Source organism: Polyodon spathula, chromosome 59, assembly GCF_017654505.1.
Source record: "Polyodon spathula isolate WHYD16114869_AA chromosome 59, ASM1765450v1, whole genome shotgun sequence".
Taxonomy (NCBI): domain Eukaryota; kingdom Metazoa; phylum Chordata; class Actinopteri; order Acipenseriformes; family Polyodontidae; genus Polyodon; species Polyodon spathula.
The window spans coordinates 303,698-323,666 of record NC_054592.1 but is presented as its reverse complement, the minus strand read 5'-3'; the positions used below and the strand labels follow the sequence as shown (position 1 = coordinate 323,666).

The 19,969-nt window shown below is 41.0% G+C and overlaps 2 protein-coding genes across 3 annotated transcripts in view; one reads left to right on the top strand and one right to left on the bottom strand.

The window, feature by feature from the left end:
- The first annotated feature begins 501 nt into the window (after nt 1–501).
- Nucleotides 502–6,315, top strand: LOC121307793. Of its 2 annotated transcripts, none has more exons than XM_041240072.1 (5): nt 502–611; nt 2,223–2,313; nt 3,599–3,763; nt 4,307–4,438; nt 5,688–6,315. In XM_041240072.1, the coding sequence occupies exons 2-5, from the start codon at nt 2,223–2,225 to the stop codon at nt 5,822–5,824; spliced, it is 525 nt and encodes a 174-aa protein (XP_041096006.1). In that variant the 5' UTR covers nt 502–611; the 3' UTR covers nt 5,825–6,315. The 2 variants fall into 2 exon arrangements, with proteins under 2 accessions (XP_041096006.1, XP_041096007.1); XM_041240073.1 differs by having other exon boundaries at nt 512–626.
- Nucleotides 6,316–6,675: 360 nt separating this feature from the next.
- LOC121307792 (bcl-2-like protein 1) overlaps nt 6,676–19,969 on the bottom strand; it is a 31,313-nt gene continuing 18,019 nt past the window's right edge. The window contains exon 4 of the mRNA XM_041240070.1: nt 6,676–10,923. Coding sequence (XP_041096004.1) covers nt 10,780–10,923 — 144 coding nt within the window. The 3' untranslated portion in view covers nt 6,676–10,779. The remainder of the gene's footprint in view (nt 10,924–19,969) is intronic.

Sequence of the window (19,969 nt, the reverse complement as noted above, 5' to 3'; positions counted from 1 at the left end):
AATCATTTTGGCACACTGCTGCTTTAAGAAAATTACACTAATAAAAATAGATATTTTTTTCTAAAAGTCAAATCTCATCAGTATAGTGAAAGATCAGAGAGCACAGCTTGGCATTAAAAGGTTAAACAAAATCCAGTCGCACTTCTTCCAGTACAGTATTTAAGAAACGCTCACAGTTCCCTGGTACTCTTTTTTTTTTTCTTCGTTTAGACTCCAGTGGGCTGTGCTATACTGCAATGCTTCCGGCTTCAAACTTGACACTCAATGTAGCTCTGGCTAGCAGCCAGTGGTCTGGAGAACTCCACTTCCACAGAAAACAAAGAAACAGGTTCCCTCGAACTTATGATATACACACACACCTTGCTGTGTGCTCTGTTGTATGAGGAAATAAGCACTTAAAGTCCAGTTTTTGAGCCAAGTGCTATTTTTTTTTTTTGTCACATGGCTGAATGTTATTTAGCTGTGTTCTCCCCCATCATGCCTCAGTGTAAGTTTCCTGTTCTGACAAGTTTCCGCAGCCCTTTAGCAAAGAGAGAGAGAGAGAGCAGCTGGAGGGGAAGGGAGAGTTACTGTTAGTTTCACACCTACTGCTGCTCATTAACCTGAGAGCTGTAAGTACTCCTGAGGTATGACACGTCTACAAGCGTTGAGCAGTGTTTTGTTAAAACATTACTTTGCATGTGTTTGAGCTGCAAACTTTAACATTCTAGTTTGAGTGTTGTTAGTTAGTTGTTTTACTCATTGTAGTAATGAAGAGGGAGGGAGTATTTATTTTTTTCAGCGCAACCGTATGTTTAAGGGTGGGGGTTTGCAAATGTGAAACTCAAGTAGTTTTAGTGTGGGGGATATCTTGCTGCTTTGCATTTGTTTTGTGCAAATGCAGTACAGTTCACTGGTTGCGTGCCCTTATGTAATTGTAGTTTGAACTGCAGGAGTTTGTTTTTGTCAGTAGTTTTGCTTTGTTTCTAGAAAGCAGGCTGCAGACTGACCATATATTCGAAGTGAGCCCTCTGGTTGTTTCAAAGTTTCATTCTAGTCAGGTCTGTCGTGGTGTTTCAGTCGGCTAGCCTGCTGGTGGAGGTCAGATCGAACACAGCTGCATGGCTGCCTGTCTTTTGACCGCTTGCCAGTTTACGCCACGTTCGTGTCTCTCTTAATGGCTTGCAGCCAGCGTTGGGGTGGAGCCCATTTTATAAATGGCAAAGATCAACATGTTAAGCTGAGGGAGTCAGAGGCACAAGCACAGAGTGTGGGTCTGTCTGGTATGGATTCTGGTACTTTTCTTTCAGGACCACATCCACCTTCACATTCCTACAAGAGAAGGAAACTTTTTATTAGATCCCATTTCTAAAGGTTGGTCTGCTTTTCCAGCAACACTTGGTGCTTAAATTCTGACAAGAGTGAAGAGCAGCTTCTTGGATCACCCACAGGCTTTCTGTCCTTTTAAATGCTTTTCACCCTGCTTGTGTTGGAGAGGATGAGTAGCATTGTGTACAGTAGCCTACAGTGCAGACACACCAATCTTCAGCTGACTGGCTTATTATATAGCAGAGTTAACCACTTCATATTCGCAACTACAGAAAACATTAAAGTGAATTTTAGTTTTTCTTAACGTCATTTGTAGTACTTTGACCTCTTTCTATTTATTATGCACTATAATTGATTGAATCCTGGGATTAGTCTGATTTTTATACAACAGGAAACATTAATAAAAGTAGTGTTTGCAATAAACCGAAATGGCAGTGTGCTTCTGCATGCTACACGTCTTCTAGTGATGGATCAAAAGATGTTGGCTTTGCCAATTCATATACAGGACCTAAACATAGATGTGTTTTGATCAGAAGCCTAAAGGCAGCAGCAGAGCATCCCTATCTCTCTGCAAATGGAGCTGCTCTCTAAATAACTTAATAAGCCTCATTAACCCTGGGAAGATTTGATTTTGCAGGCATCAGAAGGAGAAGAGATGGGTTTGGTTGCCTTTCTGTTCTAGACCTGATACTCTCTGCACTCGTTTGTCAGCTGTGTGTCTGCTTAGTTGGTAATAACTGGATTTATCTTGTTATACCAGAGCAGAGGACACGCTGACAGTGAACTAATTTGCATAGATGCACAGTGGAGGATCAGAGGAGAATCGAGGATCCAGGGACCTTGTCATTGTTCAGATTAAATCCCTGTTCCACCCATACAGCCCTAAACTCTTCTTCCCTCTCCCTGTTTTGCAGATGTCTCCATTCTCAGCCTTGCGAGTGGGAGGTCTCCTGGCCAGACGAGGGATAGCTGCGAACATCGGTGTGCGGGCTGCTCATGGGCACGGTAACTGCAGGCTACCAAGCCGTTCATTTGGCATTTATTTACAGTTTTAACATCAGTATACAGGTATAGCCTCTGTATGGGTGGTGTGCAGTGCATCTACTGTGCCTGTGTTTAAATATGACTGTTACATTGTGTGCTAATTCTTACACACAATGCTTCACCATCGAATTCCTACGTTGTTTCAGTATCGTTCACTAGGAACAGTAGCGAGGTTCCATCAAAGGTATCGTTACACGTGTTGCAACCGTTGTTTAACGTACGTTGGTAACTTTTCATTAACATCCTGACAACGTTTTACACGTTCAATTTTAAAGTCTGTTTCAAAGGTCTCTTCAAAATGGTAGTGTAAGGATTATTGCCCACATTTTCAAACAGGTAACTCTGCAATAATGATCCATGTGGTACGGAACAGAAGGAGGGGGAGGGGAGGGGGGCTGCTGGACCTTTAATCAGTGACCTTTTTTTTTTTTTTTTTTTTTTTTTTTTTTTTTTTTTTTAATTAGTTTTTTTTGAAAGCCCTTGAACCAACTTTTAAACAACCTCAGCTTTGTCACCTCCACGAAATTCCTGAAAGTGTGTTTTTCTTCACAGTGGACACTAGTTCTTTTTTTGGACAACAACCCTACCCTGGAACCCTTTTAGTCTTTATTTCATGAACCAGAGTCTGGAGATACTTAAAGCTGTACCCCATCCAACTTGCACATACCACAACTTCTTTATTATATGTTGTCTGCTTTGCCCCCTGAATGCTTTATTCTCTCCCAGTATAATTCATCTTCCACCACGCCTTCCTGTAGCTGTTACCCTGTGATAATGAGAAGTAGACCAACTCCCCCAGACGCTATTTGTATCTCAAGCCTGGCTCTGGAATAGGAAGTGCATTCTCCTGCTTGCCACTAGATGGAGCAGTTGTGTGACAATGCATCCAGCAAACTGTAACTGTCTGTGGAATGTCTGGAAGAAGCTAGAATGGAGAAGTGCTATGTTGCCTTTCAGATACAAAGCATAACTGACTATGCAGTGCTTTTGCATAAGAAACTGTTTACAGGTATCCCTGTGCAATCTACTAAAATGCCACAGGATGCAGGAAACAGTTTCCTAACCCTGAACTGCTTGACTGTGCTCTTTTAATATTAATAATGTTACTGGAGGTTAATTTACTGCCGTAGTTCCAGACAGGTTTAACCAGCATAATTATACTCACTGAGCAGGGCAGAGGTAGCAAGCTCCAAGGAAGAGTAACATTGTGCAGCATCCCTGTAACGCTCTCCTTGTTTCCTTGCAGAGATTTCGAAACAGGAAGACCTATCTCTGCCGATGTACTGGGACCGCAGGGACACACCTTTGCCTGACATACCGTTCCAAAAGGCCCTGACGGCAGCCCAGCAGTCCCTCAAGCAGAAAGAGCTGGGCTCCTGGAAGAACCTCTCGGAGGAGGAGAAGATCGCCCGTACGAACCCTCCTGTGTATCTGAGAGGAGCAGGCAGTATAGACAGCAGAGGAGGCGTTCGGCTTCCCAATCAAACCGTTCCATTCACGTCATCTCATGTGGATTTGTTCATACTGCCTGTTTTTTATGCAAGGGTGCGGGGCAAACTCACAGAGCTGTTGGAACAAATACACGTTCCAGGATAATGCTGTAGAAATGAGACCACATTAATGGACAGATCTATAATGACTAATGTAGCTTTCTCTGTGTATAAAATATATTGGTTAAAATTGAGTTATTGCCCTTTTGGGTTGATTTTTTTTATTGGTTTGAACTTTAACAATGTGCTGTGAAACATCTCTTTAGAGACACCCTCTCCACCAATGCCCATACGATTTGTTCTAAATCTGATTTGAAATGGAAATGAATGTCAAAGCCTTTGGGAGCGCACTCTTTAAACTGTAGCCTGTGAAATGCAAGGTCCTGCGAATGCACTGTTTGATAAGTTGTGCTGTCGAAGTTCTACGCGTCCCCCAGTAAGAGCGCCCTTGTGCTTTGTTTCAGTGTACCGCCTGGCGTTCAACCAGACTTTCGCAGAGATGAAAAAGCCAACCCAAGAGTGGAAGACTGTGGTGGGAGGCGTGCTGATCTTCATCGGCCTCACCGGGCTGGTAGTGTGGTGGCAGCGGGTCTTCGGTATGTCTCTCCATCTCGCTAACCTTGCTGCCTTAGCACAGTGGCTCAAGACTGAACAAACGTTACTGGCAACCTATGAGCCAGACCTGAGCTTGACTGGCATTAGAACTACAATCACAGCAGCAGTGTTTACAATTACAATGGTATTTTGCTAGATTGCAGTTAGGCTGCAGTAATTGCAATTGAATGGAACTGAAATCAATCAATTATATAATATAATTAGTTACAATTATGCAGGTGTGGCAGCATTCAACTACAGTTCAGTTGTAATTGCAATTAATTGCAGATTACACTGTTGTGATTGATCCCAGGTCTAATTTGAGCCCTTTGGTTTCATGGATAATTTTAAAGATGCCTGGAAACTTTTCTAAAGACCCATCTGATTTATATCATGTCTTATCCTGCCTACTTAGGAACTCCCATTGCGTTGCGTTATCTGCAACAGTCATCCTTTAGCCTGTCCCTTGATGAGTCGGGGAATGGTGATCACTGTGATAAACGCTTGCTGTTTAAATCAGACAAGTAACCCTGTATGAACATTAACAAGCTGAATCCTACCCAGGGAAAGGCTATCGGAGCAATCCAATCAGTTCCAGTTGTGCGCTCTTCTCCCGAACTATTACTGTGTCTAAAAGGTGTTTCCCTTGATTCCTATTGTCTCTGCTGTACCTGACTTTGTTTTGCATCTATTTGCTATTTATACCCTAAATCCCATTTAATGCTTTTAAAAATCTTTTACTCTGGAGCTAAGCTGTGGATATCGCAGGCAAGGTAGGTTCAGTATTGGTGCTCTTGTACCTCAATGCGTTTGTGAGAGTGCGTACATTAACCCTTTAATGGCTTGTAGATGCCTTTCTCTTGCATCATCCCTCCCCATGTGCTCTGACTATTCTCTTGATGTGTGTTTACGGCCATTAAACACAAGGTACTCTAACCCTTGGGCAACTTTTTTCGCTTCTCTAGTTTTCAAGCAGCTCAAAACAATTGAGACTTTTTTTTTGTTGTTCGAATCGAGCACGTGGAGGGTAGAAAATTGGTTTGAAATGTCTTACTGGTGCTGTATGTTATTCTAATAACCCATTTCTAATAACGGTGTAATGGAGCATTAGAGAGGTAGTTCATGCCTGATCCGATAGTAAAGGACAGCTTGTGTAACACATCAGTGTTTCCTATTCAGCATGGTCTGTAGTCCTTCACGAAACTCGCCATGGCAGATATAAATAACAGGCTGTTGGTCCTGTGTTTTCAGTGTTGCCACCCCAGCCGCACACCCTGAAGGAGGATTGGATTGCAGCGCAGGCCAAGAGGATGATTGACATGCGAGTCAATCCAGTCGAGGGCTTCTCCTCCAGTTGGGACTACGAGAAGAACCAATGGAAGAAGTAGAAGAGGAGGAGAAGGAGGGCAGCCTGTATTACTCTCACTGTTCACCTGATTGACGTGTACGCTGTGAGCACGCTGTAACCCACGTTCACTTAGTCCTGCCACTCACTAAGATTTTGATCCAGCACAGTGTAACGTTTACCCCATGTCTACCTTTTCAGAACAAGAAATAAACTGTTAATTTCAAAAGCTTCTTTGTCACATTTTCAATAGTTTCTTTCTAGTTTTGAAACAGTGAAGTTTATTTCTCTTAGGAAAGTACTTTTCATTGTGGTGGTGGGGGGGCTTTTAGAGTCAAATTCTTTTTAAAAACTCCTCACTAAATGAAATCTTTGTTTGTGGTTCTTTCTGTAGAATGCACCTTAGTGAATTCTGAAGGGAGTTTTTCAGACCGTTGGGTGACCTGCATAAATGGCTGACTCAAACGAGAAATTTTCCTCTTTCATTCGGCCTCTCTGATTTGTACTAAATAAAGAATACAAAGTCTAACCTGAGCAAGTGTTGGTCTTATGCTTGTTAATGTGCGATTTCCCTTCGCTCCACCCATTCTCAAGGACAGCATTCCTACCATCTTCAATTGTCCATTATGCTACTGCGAATGGGACAGGGAGAAATGCAATAGTAAGGTTGAGACAAATCTTTGCGGGGGGGAAAAAAGTTTCAAGTGTGTGGATAGATATTGATTTTAGCTTCTGTTGTAAGTGAACAAGCATGACATGTGACCTGTTTTAAGACTTTGAATTTAATAGGAAATCCTGAGTGAGCTCATATTCCTTTTTATAACGCAATTACAGAAGGGGTTCCAACACTTGACAGTGTCTAAATGCAGACAAAATGCGCAAACAAGGAAGTAGTTACCAGCTCAAGCTTTATTGGACACATCAAAGGAGGGAACACTGATATTCCAGCTTGGTTTTCTAACCAATAAACTCAATTGCTGTACTGCAGAACATCCTGTTAAACACAGTGTACCTGCATATGTCCCCCCGCCTCTATTATCATGTACAATTAAACTAGTACTACACAGTTGTATTATAAATAACCCTTCCCACAACAAGCCAGTGAATGACAATATGAACTTGCCTGGTGCAAATACTGTACATGAAGCCAATGCTCATTGTACACTCGGTCCTGGAGGAAATTACTCCCAAGTAAAACTGATCAAATTTGAATGAATCGTTTACCAAATCAATTGTGTGGTAATACAAGTCATAAATCTCTAAATGAAGGGTATTTTTAAACAGGGATGGTTGCTACCAACACGCCCTTATTTTTTTTTTTTCGCACTTGGCTGTCTTGAAAGTAACGAGAATCCTTTTCCTCCATCCCGAGTGATGGCTGGACCCTGCTGTTACCATGTGCCACGTTCAGCACGGTTGTCATGAGTGCTCAGTGTGAAGTGTGCAGTGTCTTGGGTGTCTCACTTCAGTCCAGCCTGTGAGTGCTTGCATTAATTCCAGCGAGGGTCTTCATTTAAATATATTCTCGGCTAGCTGTGGTCACTTTAGCGCTACGAAGCAACGTTACTGGTGGACCCGCGCTCCCACCTCCACCTCCTCTCCAAATGCCTCCTATTCTGAATGTAAGAGACACCCAGGTGAAACATTGAGAAATGCCATTCAGGCTGCAAGCACAGAGCAATCCATTTGTTAGGACTGAAGTGGCACAAAGTGTAAGCAAAATACTGCTCTGCATTCACTCTGTTAGTTGTATAAACTCCCCCCAACCAACCTCTGCCTTCAGCTAGATCATCTACACAAATCAACAGAAAACAGCAAGAGGAGCTAAACTCTGCCTGCAAACTGTCTCAATATCTTGATCTAACCGTTGTGTCACTGACGGTTCGATGACAGCGTGTGTATATAAGCCAGATCAAAGTTTATGGAGACGAGAAGGCTTTGAAACTGCATCCAATGGTCTGCCACTCTGGCCCCACCTGGCCTATAGCTAACAAGGGAGTGGAAACGGAAGCCACAATGGTGCCCGTTCCCAAGACTGCTGTACAAACTCTGCAGATTCCCTGTCCAGGCATTTACAGCCTCATACACTGGAATGCATGTTGGCCACTTTATCAGAGTTTCCATAAACATACTGAATGCTGGCCTTTTACACAAAACAGCAGTGTTTCATTTCTACCTTCTACTGATCAAATTCGCCAAATAGCTAGAACAGACATTAACAAAAATGATAAATCTATTTTCTGTGCAACAAAAATATATACTTTTAAGTTAAATTATTATTATTATTTGTTTAACTTTTACATATGGTAATAACAACAGGGCTTGAATCTGCAAAAGTATACTGTATTTGGTCAATTCAAAATTAAATAATTTACAGGTGAACTTTGTAAGGGATCCACACAAGTACATTAAAAAAATCATGAGTCAAACTTGCCTATAAAAACAACGAAGGGGGCTAGTCTTTATATACAGGTGTTGTTATAAACTATTCTCTCTATACAGTTTACATGTATATATTCAAGCTAGAAACAAACATTGACAGAGAGATGCTAGGATTCAATAGGATTAACTGTAAAAGAGGCTGTCCTTCTATATAGATGGTCTCCAATACAGGTTTGACTGAGCAAATTACAAGTTAAAGACTTTTAAAAAATAAGCCAATTTTCCTTTTTGTGTTCTAAGATTTGCATGAACTTTAACCAAGGTGCACAAATTCAAGCCCATAAATACACACTCCCTTGCAGAAACAGCTCAAGCTAAAAACAAAACCACCTTTCATTCACTTTTTTTTTTTTTTTTTTTTTTTTTTTTTTAAATGCACGTATTCACAAATTAAGGCAACACAAAAACATTGTACATGCTGTACATGGAATAATACGTTTAAATAACATTGTTTATTAAATATTCTAATGAATCTATACTAAATTGAGATTCATTTCTCAACTACAGTAGGTAATGTAGTGCCGCACTGGTTATAAAAACTTCAAAGTAAGACGCAGCACAGAAACTACCTCAAGCAAAAAATAAAATAAACATTTCTGTTCTCAATTAGGTTGTATGGAATATATAACTATGACATACAGTAAAATTAACAGAAGATACAACCCCTGAATGCAGGGCTGTTTTAAGCCAGGGTGGGCAACTCCAGTCCTCAGGATGCCTTGTCCTAATCATCTATTAGCAACACTAAACACATATTGTGGATGTTGTTAGGACGGCTTGGAAGCTACCCCAAAAGTACCCAGTTAGAGGAACCCTGGGACCCAAGGACCTGATCCCTCCTTACAGGCAGTGTTTAAACACTGGCAAACAGCACAGGGGATCTTGAGCAGGGTTAGGGTTGCTTATGCATTCATGGAAGTTGAGTACAAATCTGCCACACATTTGATTTTGTTTCAGGACAAATACAAGTCAGTACAGTTTGAAAAGTAACCAAGAAATTAGGAAACCTTGTAATTTAGCAGAAGCGGCTGCAACACGATGTTTGATATTATTACTGAACTGACTTAAGCATCTGGAAATGCACTCCGTTATGGTGTGTTTAACGATACATGATCATACATACTGTTTGCTTATAGTGTTGTCACCGCTTACATTACAGGGGTGTGCAGAAAAGGTGTGTTGGTCATCGCAGTTATTACAACATTACACCACAGAGTGGCAAAGTGTGCTATTCAAAAACCAATGGTAGATTAAAACCTGTTATCGTCACTTACGACTGAAGCTATCATCTGACAGTTGAATGCAGAAATGGTTACATTTTAGAAGAAAAAATTGGTACATAAAACACAGAACAATATATATTTGACTTGATGAACATATCAACATTTTAGCAAATATAATTGCTCCACATACATTCGCTGCAATTATTGCACAAACTTTTAATTTGAAAAAAATCCAGTTAATAGTTTAGTAAATGGGAAAAAAAATAAATAAATCTTTGAAAGGATGGGCAGAATGCGTCAGGCAGCAATGATGTACACAGAAGTCACAAGGACTCGGCTGATCCATATCAATGGGAGTGTATGACACCACAACAAAAGATCCACATACATTTCACGTTTCATATCATGCGACTGTAGCTGTTTCATATACAGAGCCGACTGGCTAAACCAGAAATATCAGATCAAAATGAGATTAGTGCAGCAGCCTCAGCTGAATCATGCTAAAGCAGTCAAGCATCACTCACATGTTTAGCTTCTGCTGTCTTAACCCAAGGATAATGAACAATCGCGAAATCCTTGTGACTTTAATGGATGCTTATATATTCTGAGTCGCAATGCTGAACTAGTACAGCAGTAGCATCGGATCCATACAGGATCAATAGAACGGTTTCCAGAACTACACAGTGTCAAGGGTTTAAGTCCGATGTGATGGATTCTCTTTCCTTTCTTTCATGTGGTCAGGTGAACAGAAAAGAAAAGAAAAAAAAAACCAACACTTCCCGACCAGCTTGGCAAAGAGGCGTGGAGTTGAATGACATGAGTCTGAGCCCAGGTTGTTACTCAGTGGTGATGTGTATTTAAACACAGTGAACTAGAGCAGCCTGCACTCTGCAGTGGGAATTACAAGGGTCAGAAAAGAACCGGACACCAATTGCCAAGCAGGCTCTACTGGTCCTTTACCCAGTCTTCAAAAAAACAGTCCTTTCTGACTTCTAAATCTGTCTCGCTTTATGAAAACACGCGCTGGCACGTTTTTTTCTTTTTTTAGGTTGTGTTGAGAAGTTTTATTTGGGTCATCCTGGGAGAGAAAAAAAAAAAAAAATCAAATAAAAAAGATGGAGATCCTGAGCACTGGTGCTGGAATGTGACATTTGCAAAGCTGTTTGGTATTGCAGAGGAGATGTCTGTGAGTGGGGATGCAAAGACATTTGCAAAGCTGTTTGGTATTGCAGAGGAGATGCCTGTGTGCGTGTGTGGGGATGCAGAGACATTTGCACAACACTGTTCTGGTTGAGTGTTTCTCTTTGTTGTGTGGAGAGTGTCTCCCGCAGCCCTACAAGCGCTTGCGTACAAAGTAGGAGCCGACGACGAGACCGGTAGCCAGAGTCATTCCAGCAAACAGCCACTTCATGAAGCTCTCTCGAGACCTCCTGCTCTCAGCTGCTGCATCTTTCCCATAGATTGCAGCAAAGGTGTCCTGCAAGGGAGAAAAGAAACTGTTTTAATAAGCATGTCTTCCCTCTTTTGCCAAATGCCTGTAAAATATCTGCAGCAACGCATCTTATAGGAGCCATCGCAACCAAGATTACAACCTTAGCAAAGTCATTACATGTTTGTAGTTTCCGTAAAACGTATGGTGCGCATATTCAAATCTGAACTGAGTAAAATTAAATAAAAAACAAAATAAAAAAAAAAAAGTTTAAACAACTTCAATCAATTTTTTTTTTTTAAATGAGGAGTCTTTGCCGTGGTACTTTACAGTTTTGTTTTAAATGTAAAACGCCCTGTTATTAGGGGTAGATGACTACTACAGTTCTAGAAGATAGTGTAATAAAGAAATGGAATTTGATCGATTGATCCACTGTTTACATAATAAAACCCCAAGATGATCATTTCAGGTCTGTATTGTTAAAATCGCCTGCACTAACTGATACAGACTGCTAGACACTAACTGGGAACACTTTCTTGTGATAAGGATGCGCCTCTGGAATCCATCCCAAATTTATATGAATGAAAGTCAGGAATTCCTCCCCCCGCAGAGCTTACCAAACCTGCAAATGGAGAAATGGACATGCACTTATATGCTAGTGGGAGAGTACAGTAGATGGACAAGCACAGCAGCTGCTAGTACTGTCGGCTATCTCAGACCTTGAGTCTGTCCAATTATACAATTCCAGCATCCTTCAACTTTATCTTTACGGGACCTTGAGCATAGATAACAGAAATGAACAAATAATCTAAACAATGGTCCTTTATACTAATGCACCTAGGCACAAAACAGTCAACCCAACAGACTTGGGGAAAGCAAGGGAAATAACACACCCAATTCTGATATAACAGAAGGGATTTTCCTCAAGCACAGCAGAGAGTGGAACATCCATTCTCCATTCTTAAAAATATTCCTCTTCATCAGTCTCTGCTTTTCAGGTATTGTTAGAAACATCCCAGAAAGTACAGGGTTTTCTGAAGCAGTTCCGCGGAAATACTGCAGTCTGGTGCAGTGCACTAGAAAGCAAAGCAAACTGTTGTTACTTTATTATCATTCTGTAAATTCCTGCCTCAGCATAGTGTCTTGGTAACTGCCCTTTTTATTCAAATGTATGAATTCAATCTGGTCAAATAAAAAAAAATAAAAAAAAGCCATATTCATGCTTTGAACCAGACATGTTGAAACATGCTGAAAAAATAAATACATGTACCGTTAAGTGACTAAGAACTGAATGTTCTCAGGATTGCTTTAAGAGAAAACAAGGGCAAACAAACAAACAATCTCAAATATGCAGAGATCATTACTGCATCGGATTCAAGGCTTGATTTAGTTTAAAATTACACTTAAGACATAGTGGTAATGTTTGTCGTCCCCCTCCCCCATTTTACCCATTTAAAACAAAGGTACTGCTCAGCTTCAGATCATTAGATTTGCCACATTTACTAAACTATTTCGATAAGGCTTCTGAAAAGACTCCTCAGGCTGATTTTCTGACGTAGGGAAGTATATAAAAGAGTCCATAGGTGAAGCATTGTGCACTGATGTCTATTACACCAATAGGCTACGCACACAAAATCACTTAACAATTTTTGCCTTTACTAAACTTCAGAAGGCCAAAAAATAAAGCCTTGTTTTTTCTTTATGTTGTTCTGGGCTCTAATCACAGGGATTCCCAATATTTTCTACTCCTTTAGGATCACAGCTATTACCCTGTGCCTCCCAGAAAACACACAAGACCTAATCCCATAACCCTCAGACAGACAAACACGTCTTCAGACTTTCTGCAGCACTGATTAGAAAGGCTACCAATGCAGACAAACAACTATTTCTGAAGCTTAACAAATAAACACCTGACAAGCAGAAATCTGCCCCACCCAGCAATCTGCACACAGACCAGACCAAGACACCAACGTTTCTATGCTACCGAGGGACCGAGACCGTGTTTCTATGGAAACAAAGCTGAAGATTTCAGCATTGCTTGTTTTGGAGCTCTCTAGGGTTAGAGCAAAGGGACATGTTAAATCAAACAATTAAAACCAGCGTGAGACCCTCTCTTTAATTCCGGCTGGCACGATACGAGACACGCACCACATCAAACCGCAACGGAAAAGTCAAAATACAGAACCACCACATTTATCTCTGTAATGGTGTGTGCGACCACATGCAGAATGTGCTAGTGTCTTAAACAACTGTTGCAAATGCACGCCTTTGCCGATGTACACAATTAGAAGTTACATGAGAAATGATTGTAGGATAAGAGCACACCTCTGATGGAAATCAACATTGGCATTAGACTGAAACTTCTTACAGAGGCAGTAGAGAGACAAGGACAAACAGCAGATCAGTTACCAGCTGTGCTCCAGTTTCACAGCAGTTACTTACAGTCACGGCAGGCCCGTGCTGCAGCTCTTCATTAGCTTGGTATTGGAATGGCATCACTGCTTGGCAAAGAAGTGAGAGGGCAAGATGGAACTTATCATGTGTGGGCATTTAATTAAAACACACACAAAAAACTTTGTGGCAGGACATTTTTCCATTTTTTTCTAATTTCAGTATAAGTTCAGCTTTTTCCAGTTTATTTTGCAAACTGCCTGCCCCAAACAATGCCTGCTTTGCTGCATTTGTAATTGGTAATAATCAAAACATGATTAATTTTATTCAGACTAACAGTTCTTAATAACTGAATCCTAATACAGAGAGTAATTTTAGTCCAGAAAGATCATACAGGAGGTTTTCTTCGTATTACTGAGAAAATGAATTTCTAAGAAATGTCACTGTGCTGGAAGAGAGATAAATGACGTTGAGTTTATCACCTATACTTCAGCAAGACTCAGTGACGTTCGTAAGAGAAAGACCTCGCCCGATTCTACAGAAACACTTTGAGGGTATAGTAATTGCTGTAAATGAATTACATTTTGGGTACCACTGGACTTGAGACAGCTTGCTCATTAAAATATCTTGGACATGCTCTATTTGAAGATTGTCTGCCAGGGTAATTAATAAGCAAAAGGGCAATGCTTGCCCCGTTTCTGCCATTTTAACAGATGAATAAATGAGAAATAAAGAGCAAGCAAATCAAAGCAATGACAAACTGAGAGGTCAGTTTTGGAGATTTTTAAACAGTTCGATCTCTACAGCAATCAGGTTATCTAAAGCCTGGACAACCAGACACAGGAATGAAATAAAAACTGATAAAAAAAAAAAAGAATGCCTCAGGTCCACTGTTGTATACATTTGACTGGACTCTATCTAGGTTGACCACATCCCTCTTGTGCTGCACTAGCTTGTGGTGAGTTACTGGGAAAAAAAGCAAACTGAAATCCAGCCACACATCTAACCACGGCACTTCTAGTTAAACCTGCTTTATCTTAATATTGATGCGCTTAAATTGTAGGGTTTTTATCATATACTTCTATTTTTACGATATACTATAAATGGAAGGCAAGGTATGCCACTTCCTAATTTGATGAAGGGGATAATATTCTATTTAAGAACGATGAGTTGAGAGGGTGTAGTCTAAATACCCACGTGCAGCATGTGGTATTCGCCAAAAATATTGCAATGGTGAAGTAATTTGATTTACTGGTTATTGCGTGAGGAAGATGAAATGTGTCATTCATAAGAAGTCTACATTGTGTGCTTTGGATAGGAAACTTTAAAACACGGTAGACAGGTATACAGGCCGTCAAGGAAAAAGCACTGCAGAGCGCTCTAGTAGTATAGAAAAGAGAACTGCACTCAACGCTGCAGAGCACTCCAGTAGTATAACCTCAACTCAAAATAGCAGGCCAGCACATTAATCTAACAAATTAAATAAGTAAAAGGGATGTGCATGTGTGTGTGAGGGTGGGGCAAGAGGTCAGTAGTACACTGGAAATGCAAATACAAGATTACAAGAAGACTGGTCCACTCCTGTATGATGACATGATCTGATGCAATCTGACATCCTGCAGAACACAATGAAATGTCGCTGCAGCGGAAAGAGTATGAATGGAATTCAGAACCAGATAACTATTACAGGGTATCCAATCAGGAAGAGAGAGGCTTGTCCCAACATGTTCCTACTGGAAACAAGATTACCTTTTATTTATTTATTTTTAAATTATTTCTTTTTTTTTTTTTTTTTTTTTTTTTTAATTTAGTCGTTTGTAATTATTTTTTGTTATTTGAAATTCCCAATATGAAATGGCCAATTATTATTTAGGCTCAGCTCACCGCTACCATCCCTGCGCTGACTCGGGAGCGGCGAAGACGAACACACGCTGTCCTCCGAAGCGTTTGCCGTCAGCCGACCGTTTCTTTACACTCTGCGGATTCACCATCCAGCCACCCAGGAGCTACAGCATAGGAGGACAACGCAGCTTCCGGGCAGCTAACAGGCAAGCCTGCAGGCATCCGGCCAGACTACAGGGGTCGCTGGTGCGCGGTGATTTTATATATATTTTATAGTGCGAAAGTCTCCAGTTCTCTTCTGGATCTTTTGTATCATAATTCACATTTATCATAATGTGAAATTGAAATCTGATGCGCATGTTAAAAGCTCAAGTCCTTTGCTTTGTATTTCCTTTTTTGTTTTTAATCAGAAGTGTTCGAAATATTATTTTTAACTACCGGTAAAAATAGTCTGTTCTTTATTTTTCGAAAATGAAACGTCAATGCACAAATAATAAATCAGGTTGCCAATTGCACCACTGTGATTACTCGCCTTAAAGTTACCTTTTCCATCCCCTCCCGAAATAAAATCCTGGCTACGCCTCTGCTGCCAGCGTTAATGAATTAAAAATAAAAATATATATATATTTTTATGTTTTTCACAAGTGGGTAGAGAATATGTAAGTGCACAGTTTATTTCAACCCTTAATAATATAACCAAAAAGTGTCAGTCAGCGAAAATGTGCTAAAACTGAGTGAATTTGATGTAGCCCTGTACAATGGTAAAAGAAGACTGCTACATTTGGAGTTTTTCTACAACAAAAAAACTAAACCACCAACTCCAGAGACATCAACATGCTGTGCCCCACTAGTTTTTCAAAGCCACGAGTCACCTCTGTGTATGTGTGCCTAAATACAGGAGTTTGATTTTTTTGCCTGTCTATGATACAGTAATTTCATATTCAAGGTTTTATTATTAGGAGTTTTCCTATTACTGCCCATTTAAGTGCTGTCATAATGAACAGGTGTCCTTCAGTCACTCCAATGCAATGCCAAGTTACCAGACGAGCCATTTTAATTCTTGTGAACGTGACCTGCATGTCAACACTAGTGTACAGAACATGCTTTAAAACAAAAAATGCCTTCTCATTTTATCATCAAGCATTCAACACAGGTCCTGAACCACTTTTCATCCAGACTTTGTTTTCACTTTGACCGAGGGGAAGCCTGTCTGTCACGTCACAATGCTACAGTACAAGTTTACTTCCTGTGTTACGGGTAAGAGGACCCTACCTGAGCTTTACACTTCACACGCTGCACACACCCCCTGTAGGGAACCACCTCAGGTCAGAAGGAGGCTTTCATCAAGACACTGATTGTCAACTGATCTTCAAAGAGTTTCAAGAAAAAGGATGCATTGAAAAGAAGACACCGTTCTCAGTTGTAAGCGCACAGGGAGAGCTAGAGTATTGCACAAAGCTATTCCTTAGTCACCTGGTCACTCCCCCCCACTGTGCAAAAGCCACAGGTACAGCATGAATGCAGGCATGTTCTCTTTGACTCTGCATGAACATTCACAGCTGCAAAGTTCTTAGAAACCTTTGTACCGCAATGAATAGAACTGGAAATGCAGGCGTTCTGGTTTCTTCATTCAGGGAACCAATGGGAGGCTCAGCTGCTCAAACAAAGTGAAACAAAATTATGTTTTAGGTTGCTGTCAAATATTGCAGACAGCCTCAGTGCATGTAGATGTTTCCAGCCGTGCATGATCTCTACTGTGGCAATTGGTGGACTCAGGAATCAGGCGTTTGTCATGAAGCTTAAGAAAAAAAGTCTGTACATCCGTATGATCAAACTGTCGCCTATACCTGGAGCACTTTGGCTCAGTATAACACTGATACTTCTAAACTGGCTATTGATCATATACATTTCTCTTGATTTGCATGCATCAATGTTAACTCTCTGAAATGACAGGGTATTGCTATGCGTTAGTTACTTCTCTGTGTTTGGTCATTTTTTTCTGCGGTATTCCCAAAACAGAAAGCACATAAATATTTAAAAGAAGACTAACATCTTTCAGGAGATGTGTTTACAATGAAGACAGGATGTTGGAAAATAATTAAACTCTTTGCAGGAGGTCAAAAAAAGGTAACCAAACCCTGGCCCGAGCCTTCCAGCTTGGCAAGCACGTGCATTGCAATGTCTCAATAATGCACCGAAAAAGAAAATGCTATTTTCTGTGCCCTTCATTGTGCCTCCCTGACACATTCTGATTCACTGCCTCTCCTTTCATTAAATAGAGGCCAGATTGTTCCTTCCACAATTGTGCGTGGTACAAAGACTCTGAAACAGATACAAGAACTGTAAACAGCAGAGCCTTTCTGCCAAATACAAATACCCTGCATATAAAACAAGCAAAGAATTCCTGTAGCATTAACCCAGGTGAAAGTTCATTTTATGATGTTCCTCCTGAAATAAATACAATCCCGATTCGAGTTATCAGAAATGTTCAAAGTACGAAAATGCACGAAATACTGTAGTGACATCACACGAACTCAACAATGAATTGCAAGAACAAAAGAGAATGGAATACTCCCCCAATGTGGGACTGGAAATTCTTTTTGGACTATCTTAAAAGGCTCTGAAAACAAATCAGAAACCGGGACCCAACATCCCCTCACTTCCTGAGCAGAGACCATCATCACCCTACGGCCTGGAGGGCCATTCCACTCCAGGTTTAAACAGGAGAAACGAGAGAACCGACTACTTCATGATCAATTAAACAATTTAGAACAGGGTTGGAACAAAGACCAGAAGTGAAAGGGCCTACTTTGGCCAGCCCTGCCCTTGAGATTTCAGTTCCGCCATTAGAACCCATACAAGGTGTGTTGGTTCACCAGAGATCCACACACACAGCAGGTGATGCATACAGTAAATCAACAACTTCACATGTATGCTGCATAGCCACACTGCCAGTCAAACTACAATACTCTGCATCAATCTAGTCCAGATACAGAAGACAGTATAGTCACTATAAAAGACTAACAAAAACAAAGAAAGTGAATCAAGTCATACTCTGAGAGGTGCAAAACAGGGAGTGATGCTAATTTTGTACTTCTTAGACTGGTATCTTTTAATCTGTCTTTCAGTATTTGCATGTATTGCTCTAGGTTGTACCTCGTTGTCACTTGCTCTGTCTGCCTAACGCAAGCGACATGTTTTTTTGCTACTGTAGGTATCAGCGAGTATCCCAGAAGTACTGCAGCCTATTTGCACAGCAGCTCTTAAAACAGAGTGCTGTACATAACAACTGGACTGCGTACATTGTGTAACCCTGTATGTTTGAATAGTAATCTGTGTAAACATCCTTTATTTTTCTTCACGGGGCAGTGCGATTTATAAATCTCTCCCACGTATCAAAGTGCATCCTTTCATGTGATTTTTCAGCTGATCCCTCGGATGTTCAGTTTGCATTCACGTGGTGTGAAGTCAGACCCATTTTGCTGTCTAGCTCTAATGGATCCCTTCCCGCGTGGTGCCTCTCTGTCTGGAGAAAGACTGCGTATCACCAGACACTACCAGAACAGAACATGCTGTGCTCTTGTTGGTTCAGATGCGTTCAGTTTTCTACAGAATTGCTCATTCTTGCAGTGACACCATTGTCTGATGAAGACCTTCCATTCCAACATGTACCAGCTCTGGTTTAAACAGTGCCTTTCAATACTGAGTCCGACCAGCTCTTCCTTTGCTAGTACGAGTTGTAAGAAACGAAACCAAACTGTAATGCAATTCCCAAGAAAAGAAAACCTTGAGAATTTCAGCTGGACTGCAGTTCCTGCCTCCGGTTCAGCTTGAAGTTAGTCAGACTACTACTGTTTCTTCCTATTGAAATCATACCGGACGCTGGTTACTGTAGTAAGTCAAATGTAAAATGACAAACTGATTCTTGATCGTTACAAAGACAGTTTTGGCAGATCCGCTGCTTCCTTGATTAGGCATTAATATCAAAAGCACAACACATAGCTTGCTAGATAACTGGCCACCTACGGGGTAAGAACCCATTATGATGTCTTTAGACCTCATTATTGTGTGGGGAACACTTGTATAGTAAGGGTTAAAAGAACAGGTTTTTTTAACCTGCAGGTTTGAGCAGTGACTCGTGTGAGACGCACATAGCTGTATCCAGATTGTTTTCATTCCACCAGTCAGACTGGTACCAGTGCTGCAGGAGGGACAGCCACTCCCCCTTTGTGATGAGGTCATCAGCCAAGCAGACAGAAAGTGGAACAGAATTCCTATTCGAGTCACATTTCCTACACTTTTACTCCACTGCAATCTACTCTACAGTGCTTAGCACTGGAGAAAAACTTAATTGCTATGGGTGCGCAGTACTGGAGTAAAACGCATGTCACAAGAACAGGAGTGGACTGTATTTACTGAAGGATAAAGTCCCTGCTGGAATAGATCCACATCATCTAGTCCAGGACAAATAGCTCAACACAGCTGACCAGCTAACCAGGTCCAGTCTTGGAAATGCACCCATATCATTTGTGTGTGACTTACTTCCACTCTAGACAACGAAACTATTCTAGTAGGGTGTGCTTTTTACAAAGTCTCTTCGCTGCAACACCCCGATTACTGCATGATCTCAGCCGGGTGCTGAGATCCCATGACTACATTCTGATGACAGCTCTGTTTCACAACTATGGAAGGCAAAGGGCACCGCTGGACAGGAGCTTTGTTCAGACTACAGGAAATGAATGCAGATGAACGTGCTCCTCTTCACCACTCTGGAATGTTACATTACAAAAAAGGACGGCTGTCAAGGAGGGCAGTAAATTCAACTATGGCAAACACAGTAATAAAATCAAAAACAATTTAT